The sequence below is a fragment of the Haliotis rubra genome, unplaced genomic scaffold (assembly GCF_003918875.1).
Source record: "Haliotis rubra isolate DU_JTF1 unplaced genomic scaffold, ASM391887v1 Scf430, whole genome shotgun sequence".
Taxonomy (NCBI): Eukaryota; Metazoa; Mollusca; class Gastropoda; order Lepetellida; family Haliotidae; genus Haliotis; species Haliotis rubra.
Window position 1 is genome coordinate 591,924 of NW_025767114.1, and position 20,692 is coordinate 612,615.

Below are 20,692 nucleotides of genomic sequence, written 5' to 3' on the forward strand. Positions count from 1 at the left end.
GTGAAGCATGTGGGGGAACAGTGGCGCCAGTTCCCGCCAAAACGGAAGGAGGGACAACTCTTGGTGAGTAGTGATTAGTGATTTTACTTACACTTTATTGAAGGGAGCTTCAATAAGGAGATACAAGTGTTCCACTATGTTCGCAAGAGGAAGAAGACAAGCAATTAAGCATGAGTCAGGATAAGGAAAAATAATACAACAATCAACAAACCTACCTTAGTTGATCCACCACTTCATATTGTCGAGTCAGCTTGGTCCGTAGAATTTGAGCTGGTCTGTAGTTGTACACAGACTCACCAGTGCTGGAATAAGAGTGAGTGAGTTGGTTTGACACTGTTTTGAAAAGTATTTCAGTAATATCCTAGTTTGTGTCAGCTAAATGTGGTAGAAAAACCTGCACCCTATATGGAGGTCTCAAAATGTTTACCACCTTGTTGAAAATACACAGCATGTTATGATACTAACAATGACAAAGGATCATATCCAGGAAATGTCATTTTTTCCACAGGATCATAGGATCCTGGCATGCCTAAGGAACACAACTCAACACAATGAACTGCTTTGAACAACCTTGCCAACTTTGGCCACCTGTTTGGATTGGAATACACAGGCTCCACACATACTCACACAAAATAATCACTGTGTATAAAGTATCTGGTATCTCCATGCTACTATAAACAATAAAGACCCATTCTACATCAGAGCTTCAATGCCCAAAATAGTGAGTGAGTGAGTATGGTTTTACACCACTTTTAGCAATATTCCAGCAATATCACAGCAGGGGACACCAGAAATAGTCTTCACATATTGTACACCGTGTTGGGGAATCAAACCCGGTTTAACAGGCCAAACTTTCCCCCTGGCCAAACCTTCCCTGGGGAAACTTTGGCCTAGGACAAACTTTCCCCCCCTAGGCTTAATCTTCCCCGGGGAAAGTTTGTCCTAGGCCCAAACTTTCCCCACCCTTGAATCAACTTTAAGGCTACTTGTTTCCCATCCTTGTTCTTATATCAAAGGGGAGATTCTGGCCTAGCTAGGCTATTTCTTCCCCAACCTTGTTTTACTGTTTATGTTAGATCTCAAAAAGTCAGAAGCGAAAACAAGACATAGCTATTCACGTGAACACATTGATAAGATATTCATGTTGATGTCAAGTTCCATTAACAATTTACAGGTAATCTTCATCTTCAGATATATATAACATGTACATGGTTCTCATTTTGTTTTAATACCCTTCTATAAGGTGAGATTAAAAAAGAAAAGCAAGCATAAAAGCAAAGATATTATATCACTACTATTGTTTTATATTATCATTTACTTATTTTTATCTTTCAATAATTTACTTATAAGCCACTTACTCAAAATTGGCTTATGTCAAAATCATTACTATATTCTTGAACTAAATACCCAGTTTTTACTTAGATGTCCATATCCATTCAAAATTTTATTCCCTCACTCATGGCTTTAAATATGGCATCCATGTCGGCAAACATCAACTTAACAGTTGGAAGCAGATGTAAACATTAACACAACAATAACCCAACACAATATCTGTATCAAATGCTGTATCATCTATCATTCCACTATATTGCCTTATTCTATATTCAAAAGACAAAAGGTTTGATAAAGGGGTATACTTGGCCCATGGATATCTGAATCATATTTCATTCACCCAAAGTGGTTATGGATTAGTAAACAAGCTTATGTGAATAATGTTCTATTACACTTATACATTATACACTTAGATAATAAACAGCATGATATAAGAGAGCAAGCAACCTGTGTATATTACATCTTATTTACCCATCAAATGTGCGATTGAATGTTTACATCTTATTGTGACATGATCTGGACAGATGAAGAACTAATGCAATGTGTCTTCATAGGAATGGCGGCAGGAGCAGGATGGATTTAGAGATATATGCCGTTCAAACATGTATGCATTCAAATCACTACACCCAAGTCAGAGGCCAGAATGGACTATTTAGCAAAAATGTGTACCAAAATATAAGTCAAACCTACTGTTGTTTTATAAGAGCAAGGGGTAAGGAAAAAGTAGCCTAGCTAGGCCAGAATCACCCCTTTTGATATAAGAGCAAGGGTGGGGAAGAAGTAGTCTCCTAGCATGGCCAGAATCTCCCCTTTGATATAAAAACAAGGGTGGGGCAGAAGTAGCCTAGGTAGGTCAGAATCTCCCCCTTTTGATATGAGAACAAGGATGGGGAAGAAGTAGCCTAGCTAGGCCAGAATCACCCCTTTTGATATAAGAGCAAGGGTGGAGAAGAAGTAGTCTAGCATGGCCAGAATCTCCCCCTTTGATATAAAAACAAGGGTGGGGCAGAAGTAGCCTAGGTAGGTCAGAATCTCCCCCTTTTGATATGAGAACAAGGATGGGGAAGAAGTAGCCTAGCTAGGCCAGAATCTGCTTACGATATAAGAGCAAGGGTGGAGAAGAAGTAGTCGAGCATGGCCAGAATCTCCCCCTTTGATATAAAAACAAGGGTGGGGCAGAAGTAGCCTAGGTAGGTCAGAATCTCCCCCTTTTGATATGAGAACAAGGATGGGGAAGAAGTGGCCTAGCTAGGCCAGAATCTCCCTACTTTTCATAGAAAACAGAACAAAATATCCTAGTTTAGACAGGGGGAAGTTTGGCCTAGGGGAGGGAAACTTTAGCCTAGCCCAAACTTTCCCCGGGGTAAGAATATCCTAGGACAAAACCTCCCGGGGAAAGTTTAGACCAGGGAAGAAATGGCCTGCTACACCGGGTCTTCTGCATGATGGGCAAACACTTTAAGCCATAAGGCTACCCCACCACCCCAATGCCAAAACTATCCATCCAATCAAATAACATTTACAGAAGACATGAGCCTTGTGTATTCAACACCAAAAATAGCCATCCAAACAAATAACATTTACAGAAGACATGAGCCGTGTGTATTCAACACCAAAACTATCCATCCAATCAAATAACATTTACAGAAGACATGAGCCGTGTGTATTCAACACCAAAATAGCCATCCAAACAAATAACATTTACAGAAGACATGAGCCTTGTGTATTCAATGCCCAAAATAGCCATCCAAACAAATAACATTTACAGAAGACATGAGCCCTGTCTATTCAACACCAAAAATAGCCATCCAATCAAATAACATTTACAGACATGAGCCTTGTGTATTCAATGCCCAAAATAGCCATCCAAACAAATAACATTTACAGAAGACATGAGCCCTGTGTATTCAACCCAAAATAGCCATCCAAACAAATAACATTTACAGAAGACATGAGCCTTGTGTATTCAACATCCAAAAAATAGCCATCCAAACAAAAATAGCCATCCAAACAAATAACATTTACAGAAGACATGAGCCTTGTGTATTCAACACCAAAATAGCCATCCAAACAAATAACATTTACAGAAGACATGAGCCTTGTGTATTCAACACCAAAATAGCCATCCAAACAAATAACATTTACAGAAGACATGAGCCCTGTGTATTCAATGCCCAAAATAGCCATCCAAACAAATAACATTTACAGAAGACATGAGCCTTGTGTATTCAATGCCCAAAATAGCCATCCAAACAAATAACATTTACAGAAGACATGAGCCCTTGTGTATTCAACACCAAAAAATAGCCATCCAAACAAATAACATTTACAGAAGACATGAGCCTTGTGTATTCAATGCCCAAAATAGCCATCCAAACAAATAACATTTTACAGAAGACATGAGCCTTGTGTATTTCCCAAAATAGCCATCCAAAAAATAGCCATGAGCCAAACAAATAACATTTACAGAAGACATGAGCCTTGTGTATTCAACACCAAAAATAGCCATCAAACAAATAACATTTACAGACATGAGCCATTGTATTCAAGCCCAAAATAGCCATCCAAACATGAGACCTTGTGTATTCATAGCCATCCCAAATAAATTTACAGAAGATAGCCATTCAACACCAAAAATAGCCATCCAATCAAATAACATTTACAGACAGACATGAGCCTTGTGTAACATTCAGACATGCCCAAAATAGCCATCCAAACAAATAACATTGAGCCCTGTCTATTCAACACCAAATAAGCCATCCAATCAAATAACATTTACAGAAGACATGAGCCTTGTGTATTCAATGCCCAAAATAGCCATCCAAACAAATAACATTTTCTGACATGAAGAATATAAACTAATGTTGTACATCTTAATGGTAGTGACAATAGACAAGTGTTTACCTGAGAGAGTCTACCATTGGTAGGTATCTCGTTAGTAGTTCTTCAGCCTCCTGAATGCATGTCTTCATTTTCTGTTAAAAGCAAATACTTTCATAAAAACGCTGCTAGGTAATGGCAACAGTGACGTAAGTAACAAAAAGTGAAACATTTTTTTAAATTATAAAGTGTTACATAAATAACATAGCCTATCAACATTTATGGAATGGTATCCATTGAAGTATCTATTCAGTATTGTTTGCATATTGTTTAACATCGCACTCAGCAATATTCCAATATTGTGGCGGCGGTTTGTATATAATCAACTCTAGAACAGACAACGCAGTAATTGAGAATCAACTGGGATAAATTGATATGCATCAACCAAGGCTGTAATGACAAGTATTGGTTACAGAAGACCTACCATATACCGCCGCATATAATGCGACCCCTTTTATAAACCTACAAAATCTATGCTAGCTTATATACCCCTTCTGGAAAGCAGTCCTGAACGAATCACGTCATCAGTGTATACATGATCCCTACACATGTATCTGCAGTTAAAATGTGTTTGTTTTCCATTGTTTTTCTTTGCAATAATAGGTCACATCCCCCTTCAAAGCCCTCTAATTTCAGGTACACAAAACCCATCCTATACGGCGTGATATACTGTATTTAAACACAAATCATCACGGAGCTAACAGAGAAATCCATGAAACCCGTACATCATATAGCTGCATAAGTGGTGTTTTAGTGTTGCGTTGTTCCGTCATCTGGTCTCGCCTCTCCAGGAGACGCCTACAAGTGTCGCACACTCGCATGTGTCTCTCCCCTTCTGGACCCATCAGAGAGTTAAGACTGCTATTACTGCCGGACCGGCGCAGGAAACCTGGACCTTGGAAGCTAAACGCAGGGTTCACCAGCTTCTCTGTGAAGTAAACATCAACATTGTGCTTAGAAAGTATTCCATATTTTTGGGTTAAAGGATTCTATTGAAAGGAGCCTCTCTAGCCAAACATTAGTGATCGAGTGAGTGAGTTTAGCTAATTCCAGCAATATCAGGGGACACAGGACTTGACACAGTGTGAAGCCAGATTAACTTTCTAATCAGTCAGCTAACATTATGGCTTCTAAATTCTAAGTATGGGTGACCAAAGTATTCAGACAAGCATTCCCGAGTGCTGTACCTCGAAAACAAATATAATGGAAGAAATCCAATGTAGTTCTAACATACTGGTGGACATTTTAAGCGCGAGTTTTTAGTGATCAAGGCGGTATATAAATGAAGCCAAATTGTTTTAGATTGCTGACATCTGATTGTGTCAAGAACCCATGCATCCTTCATTTTGATCGGATGATCTGAGTTGCTTAGGGTTCTCCTGACACAACCTTCATCATAAAATTGTGATGCAGACTGCATCATATCTGAGCAAAATACCTAACTGCAACAATGAATACATTAATGGTTATGTTATCAATTACACAACACTAAACCCATATGTGATTCTTATAGCTGAATATCTATACACTTCTCTGTTATTTCAATCACCTTCCTTTACATTTTGTAAGGACTGAGGGAAATGTGAATGCATCCCAATACATACGAGCATATGAAAATGTGAGGAACTGGGAGCAGTTTTCACACATGATCCCTCCACAGACACGGCAGTGATGGCGGCGCCGACGCAGGGAGAAGGACCTCTCACAGCAGAGGCAGGCGGGAACCTCGCTATCTGGGATCCATGGTACCACAGATTTTTCGAAAGCTGCAATATAAATTTGTTGTCACTTTCTACAGGCTGCAATAAAGTAAAGCATGGTAGGAGATATTCCAAAAGAAAAGGTATGATAAAAATCCTTTTGGCCTGAGAGACTTGATAAATGATGAAAGTCATAAAAGATCCTAATTAAATCAGTTTTGTTTGCATGAATGAAATTTAACTTTGTGCATTTCAACTAATAATAGGAGGCAGAAACTTTGGATGCATTTTAGGAATGAATTCTGCCATGAAAGATTTCCCAGACAAATAATGCTGGCAAATCTCTGTCAACTATCAATGTATCCATTCATCTGTCACATACGATGCACTAGCATTATCACTAGTGCAGGAGCTATAGATCGATTAATTGGTAGGTCATAATCATAATACATTTGAGATCCTATACACTATACTGAGAATTAAGAAATAATAGTTATAATAGTTCAGGGCGAAAGTGTGCTATATTACACTTTATTACCCACGTGGTCAACGTATGGGTAGTTGCATACTAATCTCGTACGTCACACGAGTGTCGTATGGCGTTGACCTGTGTCGTAACGACTTGACCTGAGATTCTAACGATTTGATTGGATAACCGATGACCTCTCAATTAGGTCACATTCTGACGTAACTATTTTTTCATTCATAACAAACACGTGAATTCATTCATTCTACAACTTTAATGCATTGTGGGAATGTAAACATCGCGAACGTTTCCGTGTCGCTGTTTAATTGTGAGTCGAACTGAGACATTATACCCGTCCAATGTTTCCACCAATGTTTGATGTTAGCGAATGAAGCAACTGCAAACCTAGAAGCGGGGTGCTCTGGAGTAGTTTACTGTAAGAGGCTGTCTGAGGCGATGACAACTGACATGCATCGTGGCGTCGGTTACCAAGGCAGTGGCGTCATTTCATTGTGACGTCATGCAAATATTGTACTACAGTACAAAACTCTTCCATAACCTCTTTATGAAACCGGTTTGGTTTGAAACCAAAATATTAACAAAAATACACTATTTTGTCAATTTAATGCATGTAAGGCGTGGGTAATAAATAAAATACCACACTTTCGGTCTCATTACATACGAATCATCACGAAACTTGTGACCTTTCTATGTTATCTGACCTGCGCTTCGGCTCGGTCAGATACCATAGGAAGGACACTCGTTTCGTATAATTCGTATGTAATGAGACCTCGTGTAGTATTCTCTATATACATGGTAGTAGAGCGAACTGTAGTTATTTTCTAAGATGCCAAATTAAATACTTTCTAAGGATAATTACGATTAATTTAAGGCAGAAAACAAACGACGGTGTCGCTGACCTAAATTAAGAATGCTTGCACAGGGCTAACTGGTGCGCTGTTCTATTGATGTGTCTGCCCCCCTACGTTAAGACGAGTGTTACCAGAAAAAAAAAAATGATAACAGTTTGATGACGGTTTACGTTCGGATTAAATATCTTCTCTGAATTATTTTAACTTCATCTGTCATTAACGTAAATGATATGGGGCAATATGAACGTCGCATTTCTACTACCAACGTAAGTTTAGGTCAGTACATCCAGATGAAGCTGAGTAGTCAAGCCACATTCCACGATTGCATTGTGGAAATGTAAACATTGCGAACGTTACCGTGTCGCTGAAAACTTGTGAGTCGAATTGACACATTTTAGACGTCGTAAAACATAAACGTAATGTTTCCACCAGTGATATTAGCTGCGTGAAGCAACTGCACACCAAGAAACGGGATGCAACGGATTAGTTTACTGTAGGAGGCCGTACGAGGAATGACAACTGACATGCATCGTGACGTCGCTTACATTGTGACATAATGTAAAATGGTTCGATTACGAGGGGGCACACTAGAATGGCGCAGTGATGGGATAATGTCATTCAATTGTTATGTCATGAAAAAACTATACCTTTATTGTCTGATAATGTATTTTGTTTTCGATTGCTCTAACCGCTAGGCATCTTAGAATACTTAAATAATGGCCTCAGTCTAGTAACCCGGTGGTAACTGACATTATGCTGTTGGTGTGCAACAATCACATCATATCATGTTACCACTCAATTCAATTCAATCAGTTCTAAAACAAGCACGGAAGAAACTCACCTGTACTAACTGTTCCCAAATAAAATGATGTAAAAGCCTAAACCAAAACACCTCTATAAAATATTATGGAAGCCTCAAGTTTCTTAAGTTCAGGAGCTAATCTGGTTCAATTCCAACACCAACTTTAGCTATTTACACAGAATAAACTATATACCTTGCTCTTGGATACTTTGTAAAGTCTTTGAAAATTCCAAATCACAAATTTCCTGTACATCAATAGGCTATATAAATTTTCAACATGAAGTATAAAACGGTTTCCTTGGTTTAGAGAGTTCTGCTCCAGAAACAGAAAACAGAGACAGACAACGTACATGCTGATTGTTATATCAGTCCAGTTATGTTTCCAAAATGCAAGGATAAAAAGGGATGAGTTTGGGCTACTAGAACTGAATGGAAATGTAATCGGGGATCGTTGTATTAGTCTCAAGTGCCTCACATACACAACATGCTCTGTGGATTACTGAAGGACGTTTTCTTTGATTTTAGACAACAAACACTGAAATGCATATTTTTAACTTAAATATCTTTCAGTTTTTATTTCAACAACAGTAACAACACCACAAAAGCTGAACTCGAACAATCCAACTGTGCACAGTCATGCATAACACATTACATACCTCTTCGTTTGTGCCTATCTGTCCACCCTAAGACTAAAGAAAGGAAGAAAATATGAATCCAAGAAGTTGTAACACACATAAAATGCACTCTCCTTGCATGCTGTTTTCAGGACTATTTTCCTTCATGTTCAAAGTTACGATGCTATTGTGTATGGACAGTTAGGGTCATTAAGAGGCAACATACTACTGAAAACATATTGATGCCATCACTTCTTTGAATAGCAAACACAAACAGCTCTCTTTGTCATAAACCCAGGAAGCAATATATCATCTTCAGATGGACATATCATTCTTACAGGATATCTGTTAGTACCTTTTATTCACTGCTAAAATCGAAATGCTGTGTTTCAGGAGTCCAATTACAATATATTTAAAGTTAGTCTATCGCCAAAATGATGCGATTCAAAGACTCAAAATCAACTCACTACATTATATACAAAACAAAATGTAAGATGATATCATCGAAAAATTATTGTATGATATCGCAAACTGCTTATGGCATAGGACAAAAGGAGCAGCAGCGCTCAATACCATGACATCACCACATCGTAAAGTCGGAATGATGTCTAAGGAATAAAGCTGTAGGATACAAACAAAGTGAAATATACACTTGATATTATCTATTTCGTCAAATATTTGCATTCTAACACATACAAATTATCATGTTTCATTCTAGATGAATGTTTTATCCACAAGTGGTTAAACTATTGCTAAAAGCTAAATACTAGTATATATGCTTGAATGCAAAGCTGTTAGGACTGTGAGTGATTTCCCAACTTGACTTTGTAGGAAAGTGTGAATTTGTTGTGGAAAATGTCCCTTTTGAGCAACTGAAACATTTCACAAACTCATCTAGATTAGAAAAAGCTATGTCAGAAAAGTCAAATGCTAACAATATCAACAAGTCGACAAAAACTTGAGTATGGTTTGACACTGATTTAGCCTTATTTCACCAAATTGGAGACAAACTCCAGACACCAGAGATGTGCTTGACATTTGTACCCATGTGGGGAATTCAAACAAGATCTCTGGTGTGACAAGTGGCCGCTTTAACCACCTGCCCTTTTGGTCATAAAAAAAATAAAAATTGACTACACAGATCAGAATTAGGAAACATTTCACTGGACCTATCCTATGCTAAACATGGGAAAGTATCATATTTTAAAGTAATAAAACTTCACTTACAAAACACACAAACTATTAATAAACATATCAATGCTTCAAACTGAAATTTCTGAGTGAATTAGTAAGAATCTGCTTCAGAGAGGTTGCCAAAGTAGCTGAGGAAAATGTGCCACCATCTTGTGTCGATCTTGGTGGGCAGCAGAAATATGTTTCAAGGGCAATATTTTTAAAAACTCACTTCATCCTCATCAAACAGCATGAGAAAGAGAGCACATTTTGATGTGTATAATAATGTCTCGGTTTGTAGAATACCTTTTCGTTTATTTGGCTCCGGTGGTGAATCTGGTCCTATTAGTTTGTCCAATCGGATTAGCAGCTTGTTGGTTTCCACAACGAAATGGTCCACTCGTGCATCACGAACTGCTTTGAAGGCGTCAATGTGACCACGGCTAGCACCTGAATCATATAAAGAATATAAAAATATTCAGTGCATACTTTGAATTAAGTGATTCCTGTTTGCTATGAAAATTCGAACTAACCTGTAGAGGTTTCAGATTCTTTGAATATATTCCTCCTTGGGGTACTTATAAGCATTTAAATGTCCATTTAAAATCCCTACGACAGTTGTAACAATATTTGAATAAAATATTTACAAAACAAAAACTCACGATTTTGTCTTGTGGAGACCACCACCCTTACAGGCCTTCCGACCCCCTACAATAGAGCAGGTAACTCTAGACCGTAACCTCGTACCTCACTTTCCATGCTGAGCGAAGTCAGACAGAATCTTGAGGGAGGTGGTGAGCGTACTGGGAGAATATATTCAAAGAATCTGAAACCTCTACAGGTTGGTTCGATTCTTTTATATATTCCTCCTTGAGCATGAGGTTTTTATCCTATAAGACAGACTCCTAAAGACGGATCTCAGGGCGGCTCATTCTGTCTGCTTAAAGCACTGACAAGAGGTGGGAATTTCCCAAGCTAATTATAGCAGAAAAGGCACACTTACCTGATCACGTGTCACCAAAGCCAATCGAAGGCGGGGGCATGAGCCAAGGGTCAGGGAATAAAGAAGTATGCAAATTTGTCAATGAAACCTGGCTAATGCAACCCGAGCGAGACACACCCTCCTCCTTCCGTAATCTACTTTTCGAGGAAGTGAAGATAAGGGTCCATATCAACCAGAAGCAATGCGAGAATATGAACGGCAAAGTTTCCAAGGGCAGTTTAGTCCTAGAGACTTCACCGGTTAGAAAGCAAGAGACATGGGAATAAAAAACCAGCACCATAAAACCCATCACCAAGGGAAAAATGCCAACAAGATTTACAAAACCCAACACCAGTGTTAAAATTGGCAGATAATGGTTCACACAATAATGTTTTAAAACCTCGAAAGCTCAATGTCCCGGCTGAAGAAGTGGAACCATACCCATTGGAGAGAACTGCCCTGACCGGGCGAGCAGCTCACTGGAGAGTCTGTCAAGTTGGTAATAGCTGGATGAGCGTGCTGGGGCCGGCTCCAAATAGCATGAACAGATCTCCTCAATGGGCAGGGCTGCAGAAATATCAGCTTCGTCGATCATATACTGCCCTAACCGAGATGAGCTTTCAACCCAACAGGCGAGGGATAAGCCCTGTTTGAGTATAACTCATATGTATGGCAAGAGACAAGCCACGAGAAATATGGTCATAGCTTGGTGGCGGAAGGTCAACCTGAACCCGCCACTTAACAACAAAACAATTGGTTTACTTATACGGGTACCCCTTGTTCGTTTGATATAAGCCTGAAGTGTCTTCACGGACATCACAAAAGGGCGTGAGCGTCGTGAGAGGTACGGACAAGGAGGCCAGCTGGGAGCTCAATAGGCGCCGTCACATGGAAGAGGACTATCAGCTATCTTTAGGGCCGGTGAAGATCTCAGGCAGCCAGAATGCTAACTCTGTCTTTGTGAAAAACAGTAAGCGGCGGGATACGAGCCCGACATTGCGTGAATATACATTAACCCGCTGCCAGAAGTCACACGTACAAGAAATGCCGTCTTCCACGTCAACAGCTGGAGGAAAGAGCGGTAAGATTGTGAAACAGTGGACGGACAAGCCAATCAAGAGCGATTGACAAGTCCCACGAGACTAATCACGTCGGACAACGGGACGGAGTTCTGTCCCGCATGCTAAAAAGCGGCTGTACAAGAGGTGCCGCTGCCCAAGAGAGCACCGTCAACAGGAATATGAAGCGCCAGAAATAGCCGTGTAGAATATCCCGAACAGCGGAATGACGCGACTGAACCGGCTTCCAGCGAACTGGAGGAATTCTAACACACAGACTGAAATCTGTAGAAAGGGATCAAGAATCCCCTGTTGTACACACAAGCGCGAATAACAGGCCCATCTATCCTCATATTGAGCGTTTGGCCAGGGAATCCCTCCGTTGAAACCAGCATTGTGCAACTGGTGCAGAATTCCGGCCGCATGGAGGCGATCCCTGATAAGCTGCCAAGCCACCCACTGAGAATCTCTGGGATTCGGTGGGGCGCTCGATTCAGAGATAGGAGTCGATGAAGGTAATCCAGAACAGGAAGTTGAGCCAGAAACCTGGAGGATTACGGAAACTAGCTTTGTGTTCCGGTCAAACGGTGCCAAGCACAAGTAGCGCAGCCGGTTGTGCGTTCCCGCTAAGCAGGACCCTGGAAATTGGAATGGGGGAACGCCACGTACCCTATCCGTCCCACCCTGCGTCGAAAGGCGTGGTTACTTGGCGGTTCTGGAATCGGGAATCTGAACACAGGAATCTGGTTCACACTGAGACGCAAAACAGATCCACCTGCAAACGACCCGAACAACTGGGAGATAATCTCGGATATCTCCCCGTCGAGCATCTGATGGTATTAAGGGCAAGTAGCACGCCGTGAGAGAGAGCATCTGCACGGACGTTGTCTACTCTCGGAGATAAACAGAGCCAAAACCGAATGTTGAACTGGTGGCACCACAGTAGAAACTGCCCGCCTCCTGAAAGAGCGGTGAGACACTGTGCCGCCTTGCTTGAGAATGTAAGACATGGCCGTTTGATTGTCCATTTCTAGACGAACCACACGCGCCCTGCACCAACACCCGGAAGCACTCGAACACCTTGCGGACTGCTCTCAGTTCTAACACATTGATGTGTAGGCTGACCTCCCGCTCCGACCAGAGGCCGGAGGCTGAGTGCTCGCCCAGGACCCCCCCCCCAACCTGTGAGGGAGGCGTCCGTCTGAACTGAGAGGGGGATTCCCCTGGACAATTCCAGACGTCCGTCCACCATCGCAAGTGAGGGATTAACCACTCTGGCGTTATGAGCATAATCTCGTAGCCCTGCAAGTGGGACCACAGCTGAGCTAATGCTTGCTGAATTGGTCGCATCTCTCACGCAGCGCCGCGCCAAACCACGCCCACTGTCGCCCGCCATGTTGCCGAGCAACCCGAAGCCATGTTCGGGCCGGCGAACGGAGACTGGAGAACTGTAACACAGTCCTCGGACTTTGACGATGCGCGGTCCGAACAAGAAACAATCCCTAGCGCCGTGTTGAATCTGGCTCCCAAGAATATCAGATCCTAAGGCCGGAACGAGGTCTGATTTCTTGAGATTGATAATCCAGCCCAGTGACACCAGAGTATCCAGCACGCACAGTGTGGAGGCAAGCTCTGTTTAACTGAGGCCCTAAGGCCCGTGAAGCCAATCGTCCAGATGCGGGTGACAACACCTGCCCCGGAGACCTGGCTAACTGAGCTGGGATTAGCATAAGTTTGGTGAACACCCTTATGGCGCCGGGCAAGTCTCCGCCTCGCGGAGTGGGGCAACAAGGGCTCTGGGGAATGAATCAGTGGAAGCCCGAGTGAACCTGCCGCAACAGGCTTCCGGCGGCAACTCCGACTGGCCGCCGGGCGCCGAGGTATCTCCTCGAACTGGTCGGCGCTTCAGGCGACCGGCCAGCGGGGACACCAGGCAATGACAGGGCAACCCTGTATCGCCGGTACACTAGGCACCTGTGACAGACCAGTGCATAAAGCCAGGTCGTCGTCACCAGACGCCGAGGCATGCTCTTCACCAGGGCCGGGTTGCAGGATCAAGCCGCCCAGGGGAGGCGCTGCTTCGAGCCAGAGCTGGGCCGCAGCCAACCCCCAGATGTGTCAATCAGGGACTTGACTGACGACATCTGCTCCTGGAAAAAACGGTTAACGAATCAACAGGAACACTTTTACAGGTGCTGAATCAAGAGGGGGTGGCGGGTACAGAGACGAAGCAGTAGGAGATGCAGAAGGGTCATGAGTCGCGTGAAGACGGCTTCTTGGCGCTTTTTTAGCTTTTTGGGGAGCCGGCTCAGCGTGGGAAGCTGCCCCGTGGACCCCTTTTTTTACTTTATGGGAGCTTTGGACGGGGATCCTGTGCCCAGAGATCACCCCCTGCCCAAGCAGGTTGCCGCAGAAAACAGCTGCATCTATCCGCCTGCCCGAATGGTTTGGGCGGCGAACATGGCACATGCCGCGACACCTCTTCCTCATGTTCCTTCTGCACTAAACAGCGCAAGCAGACCTCGTGGGTATCCTGTGACGGGAATTGCAGCAAGGCACGGTACAGGGTTTAAACAGCAACAAGTAAAACCTGTGCAGCAATCTACCCTATACCCACATACAAATACATGTAAAAAGACGATGGGCTTACACAACCACGCGACAAACGAAGCATGCAGTTGACAACCTAGTACACACTGCAGCATAACTAACAACCACGGGTTTTTAGCGCAATATAGAAAATGCGAAAGCAGTAGACATAATGCCTCTACACGCATAAAGATACAAATAAAACCATTTCAAAACCACCTGTAACATTGAAAACCACATGGGAAGCCAATGAACAGGAAGGCTAGCGGAAGGGACCTGTCCGCCATCTTGACACGACTAGCAAGCCGACCGCCGACAGGTACCAAGTTACAACGAAATTATGAATGAAAAATTCAGAAAAACCTCCATTCGGGCCCATGCAGGAAAAAGAGAACCATACATACAGTTGCCGTTTCTGAAACACTCATAACTCTCTTTAGTCGCAAGGAAAAACCTTCTGGTATGGACCCACGTCTTGTCGGTACAACGACAGCATGGAAAGTGAGGTACGAGGTTACGGTCTAGAGTTACCTGCTCTTGGCTGTAGGGGGCCGGAAGGCCCTGTAAGGGTGGTCTCACAAGACAAAACGTAGTTTTTGTTTTGTAAATATTTTATTCAAATATTGTTACAACTGTCGTAGGGAATTTAAATGGACATTTAAATGCTTATAAGTACCCCAAGGAGGAATATATAAAAAAGAATTGTTCGGTATTTGCAGTACATTGGTACATTAACATATTTGTAATGTTTCACGGAGGCAGCACCCTGCCCTTTTCTTATGCGCCCTACACTTTTTCTTAGGCGCCCGGCCCTCCTTTTAAGACAATAATTGATGGTTTTAGTTTTTATTTCATGTTGAAGTTAAGTGAAATAACTGCTATTTGAGCCGTTAAGAATCACTTTGTATGAATAACTTAACATAATACTAAGAAATCTGTCATCACATGACCTTTTTGGAATAACGGTGCCCCATTTGAAATTCTGTCACCCTGTCCTTTTTGGAACCTTGGGGACACACTAATTTACCATGCAGTTCATCTTAAACTGTGCCAGGCAGCACACTGAGACAACAAGCAATACACCAGACATATGTGAGCAAACAGTGAAGACTGAGAAGGATTGGTCACAATAAATATTTAGTGAAAACACATGGCATTACTTTGCTTTCCAACTTGAAAAAGGTTGTTTGACACTTCATGTAACATGTCAGGTTATATTGAGCATAACTAATATTACGCCTATCCAACTGCCCCATGACATAGCCGACCCGTGAAGATCCGGAGTAAAACTGATCTTTATGCACGACTTCAGTAACCCATGCTTGTCGTAAGAGGCGACTAACGGGGTCGGGCGGTCAGGCTCTCTGACTTGGTTGATGTCATCGATTCCCACTTGCGTAGATCGATGCTCATGCTGTTGATCACTGGATTGTCTGGACTCCAATATTTACAGACTGCTGCCATATAGCTGGAATATTGTTGAGTGCGGCATAAAACTAAATTCACTCACACATGACATATCCAGTGATCTGCAGACATGCCCTGCATTGAATTGCCCTGCAGAAAAAAACATTCACTGCATCCAGTGGGATGCACAATATTATTCACTGTACCCACAACACATCTATGACTTTGCTAAGTACAGTCAAATCCCGATGAGTCGAATGCCGGTGTCTCGAATATTATGCATAACTCGAAGTACCTGTCGGTCCCGACCATTCCCTGCTATTGTTGTCATCATTTGATTTCCGGTTACACGAATTCGTCTCATAAATACACACGACGACTCGAAATGGAAATTTGGTCCCATGAGATTCAAACAATAGTAATCTTGTATACATAAGCCGAAGTCAGTCAATGAGAAGTTAATTGGTGTTGCTAACTGATCCAATTAACAAACCAGCGCGGCTCGCACCTATCCGCTATTGTTGGGTGAGTTCAAAAGGCAGATTAGTGATTTTACGGAAACGGAAGAATTAGCACATGACATTGAGTTAACTCAATCAAATCGGTTGCGTTATATAGCAGCTTTCATTCGGTTATTACTATTCATGATCTGTATATCATGGCGGAGTTATAATGTTCCCAGCAATCTGGAGGGATAAACAGATCGGAAACATCAACTCCAAACGAAGCGCATTCTAAAAGTGCACACTATTGACAAGAAGTTTGCAGCGATCACTGCAGTGGAGGCAGGTACCAAATCCAAGAGTGAAATTGCGAGAGAGTTTGAAATTCCGCCTAACAGTCTTTCTACTTGGTTGAAAATGGCAGATAAGATTAAAGAATCCATGTTACAGTCAGGTGCAAAACGTCGTAGGTTAAAGGAGGCTAAGTTTCCTGAACTTGAGGAAGCACTACTCAAATGGTTTAAGATAGCGCGGGACCAAAATGTCCCAATTAATGGTCCATGTCTATGCGAAAAGCAATAGAACTAGCAACGCAACTTGGTATAACAGATTTTGTTGCCAGTACCGGATGGCTAAATCTGTTTAAAGAGAGAAATGACATTCTTTTCAAAGCTGTTTGTGGGGAATCAAAATCTGTAGATAATGATTCTCAAGCTATGAATGACTGGGCAAAATCCTTACAACAAGTGTTACAGAAGTTTGAGCCAGATTGCATTTACAATGCTGATGAGACAGGAATGTTCTACCGTCTTTTGCCTAACAAAACTCTTGAATTCAGAGGTGTCAAATGTCACGGTGGTAAACAATCAAAGGAACGCCTAACTGTCCTTGTCTGTGATAATCAGACTGGAACTGATAAGGTGCCCCTATTGGTGATAGGGGAAATCTGCTAAGCAGCGTTGTTTAAGAGCGTCAAATCTCTGCCGACTCCATATTGTCACAACAAGTCTGCCTGAATGACGTCTGGTTTATTTTGTGATTGGGTAAAGTCATTAGATAAACAAATGATTAGGCGGAAGAAGAATATTGCTCTCATATTAGACAACTGTCCTGCTCACCCGACAGTCACAGGTCTCACAAACATTACTCTTGTGTTCCTTCCACCAAACACAACTTCTAAAACGCAGCCAATGGACCAAGGTGTCATCAATAATCTGAAGGTCCACTACAGGAATGCAGCTCTTGACCGTTACATAGCAGCCATCAACGACAGTAAGGAATGTGTAATCACAGTGCTTGATGCCATGTGTATGTAACGACGTGCTTGGCAGAAAGTAAAGCCAGTAATAATCTCCAACTGCTACCGCCACGCTGGATTCGTTCTGACAGAAGCCGCATCTCCCAACGCCCCATGTGAATCTGACGATGAAGATGACATCCCCCTAGCCAGATTACATGTCTGTGTACTTCCAGGTGATGTGACTTTGTCCGACTATGTAAGTGTCGATGACAACATTGAAACATGTGCCCCTTCATCTGATGCCGACATCATCGAGTCATTGCTTGGTCCCAGGACCTGTCACAACGACGACTCGTCTGATGATGAAGACGAGACACACCCTGCCGTCAAACCACCTCCATTTTTCCCACTTGGCAAGCGTCCGTGAATTTGTGGATAAATGTAAGGGAAATTCACAGAAACAAACATTAATGTCAGACTTTTTCCAGAAGTGAGTTCATCTTTTTGTATTAATAAGATTCAAGATGGCCGCATGTACATGTACGTATATCTATCGATTGCCGATAGATTTTGTTCATGGATTTTAAGAGGTAAATGTATTTTGTATTTTATTGTGCTAGTATTGAAATGTGTTCTCATTTGTTTACTGTTTGTTTCCATTATCCATTATTATCCATTATCTATGTCACCTAATGTATTGTTGTGCTATATTTAGATATGATGTGCTGAATAAAGGAATTGTTCAATATTCAATCATCGTTTTTTTCTACCCTCATAGACATACCTATGTCTCGAATACATCGATAAGCCGAATCTTTTACTTGGTCCCCAGCGATTCGACTCATCGGGATTAGACTGTATTTGGTTGTTTCTTTGAGAGCAGTTGCATGCATCATTTCACCTATCAGTCCACATGATTAATGATTCATTCCAGGCTCGAACTAAGGAAATTATGAAAACGTACAGTTCTCCACAATGTTACTTCACAGAAACCTCGTATTGCCTGCAAGGACCACTAAAATTAATAATTGAGAGTACCCCATGTCTGTAAGTCAAGGTAAAACCCTGAGTAAAGCCTATCAAGAGGATCCATGACACAGCATGCCTATTCAGACCCTATGAGCCTTACATATGCCTTTCGAGGGGATCCATTACATAACATGCCTGTCCAGGAGATCCTTGACATATCATGCCTATTAAGGGGATCCATCACCTATCATGGTTCTACAAGGGATCCGTGACATATCATGCCCATGTAGCAGATCCCATGACAAAGACTGCCTAGCCAGCAGATCTCATGATATATCTTGCCTTTTGAAGAGAGATAATGACATACACCTATGCCCGGCACATTACGTCAAGCTGTTTGGAATGTTATAAGAGACCACATTGTTGACACAATTATTTCACCAATTGTACCTCCTGTTGCTATTCATCCTCGATAATCTCCAGGGTATACGTTACAATCACTCTCCACTCTACCCTGGATGCATCCACGGCTTGGCCCGATAATTATATTACCTCCCTTGGCTGGCTTTTTATCCAATCAGGTGTCTACACTGGGAAGTTGAGCGAACCAATCAAAACTCACTTTCGCTTCTTAAATTATCTAACCGTTTAAACTTAGCAACACAGTTGATGCAGAGGTACTCTGAAAGAGGTAGAAGGAGTTCTTTCATATATATTTTTAAAGTTTCAGACATGTCAATTTGTCTGTATGATTTCCCCAAAAATCTGAGTGGCACTGTGAACAAACCTTCGCGACTGCGACTGCGACCGCTATCTTTGTTGATACTGGCAAGCTCGGATGTAACGGCGGCTTAGCTGATTGGCTACTGTGAGAATGCGGGGCCAGCAAAGGGAGGTAATATAATTATTGGGCCAAGCCGTGGATGCATCCAGGGTATAGTGGAGAGTGATCGTAACGTATACCCTGGAGATTATCAAGGATGGTTGCTATTGAACTGGCCCTCTAAATGCAAGCCAACTCTCGACAACTTCACTGACCTGGTTCCTGGGGCTCCCACCATGAACTATCGGAATCGAATGGTGAGAGAGACAGATAAGAGTTGCCTCCACTTTGACTTTCAACTGAGCTGGAATATCCATGTTCCTTTTCTCCAAGAATCTTCTTCTTAGCCTTGTCGAAGAATCCTGTAACACAATAAAATACAAACAAATTTATTCATTACTTTTCCTTACAACAAATACATTTTCTTACATTCTAAAGGCCAAACTAGTTCATTTATTTGTCAAGGATGGAGGAAACATAAAGATTGCTGGGAATTATTGGAAGTTAATTGCTGAAGAAGGACCTGGAAAGATTAAGGTTTTAGATTAGACACAAAGTCTAGAAGTTTCAGGATGTCTGGAAGGCTTCCCAAACAAGATGAAGAAAAAAGATCTCAGGTCCTTCTCAGCACATTTGTATACAATTCATTCATTATTTTCCGATGAAAAGCAACGAGAAGAAAGTATCTGTGTGAGTATAGTTTTAGCAATATTCCAGCAACATCACAGAAGGGGACACCTTAAATGGGCTTTTAAGCATTGTACCCACATGGGGAATCAAACCCGGGTTTTCGGCGTGACGAGCGAACATTTTATCCACCCGGCTACCGCACTGCCCAAAGAAATTAAGACACATACCCTTCAGCTGTTGAAATACTGCTTTATCTTCGGATGAATGAGCCTGTTCAAAGTGGTCCTGCAGTTGAGTGACTGTCCCGAAATCCTTCATGCACATGGGGCACAGGAAGCCCTCCTTGATGTCTGTAGCCCGCCGACATGGCCGCCATGTTTCTGCAGGCACTGCAAGACATGAGACAACAGGGTCAAAACAATATGACGTGTTTAAGACATGATCCTGTGTAGACACCTGAAGTAAAATCCATCAAATCCACTCATTTTAGACTAGTGGTTTCTGAGTGAGTGAGTATGGTTTTATGCAGCTTTTAGCAATATTCCAGCAATATCACAGCAGGGGACACCAGAAATGGGCTTCACACATTGTACCCATGTGGGGAATCAAACCCGGGTCTTCGGTGTAACGAGCGAATTCTTTAACCACTAGGCTACCCCACCGCCACTAGTGGTTTTTGAATAACACAGAATCTTGCTGTTCATAAAAATTC

At 42.1% G+C, this 20,692-nt stretch overlaps 1 protein-coding gene across 1 annotated transcript in view; it reads right to left on the reverse strand.

Annotated features, from left to right (window-relative positions):
• The window catches only part of LOC124289036 (rabenosyn-5-like), a 33,539-nt gene that overhangs the window by 10,597 nt on the left and 2,250 nt on the right, over positions 1-20,692 (reverse strand). The window contains exons 2-8 of the mRNA XM_046725631.1: positions 20,208-20,369; positions 19,566-19,712; positions 10,146-10,289; positions 5,817-5,978; positions 4,938-5,140; positions 4,237-4,307; positions 216-302 (exon numbers count right to left, since the gene is read on the reverse strand). Coding sequence (XP_046581587.1) covers positions 216-302; positions 4,237-4,307; positions 4,938-5,140; positions 5,817-5,978; positions 10,146-10,289; positions 19,566-19,712; positions 20,208-20,304 — 911 coding nt within the window. The 5' untranslated portion in view covers positions 20,305-20,369. The remainder of the gene's footprint in view (positions 1-215; positions 303-4,236; positions 4,308-4,937; positions 5,141-5,816; positions 5,979-10,145; positions 10,290-19,565; positions 19,713-20,207; positions 20,370-20,692) is intronic.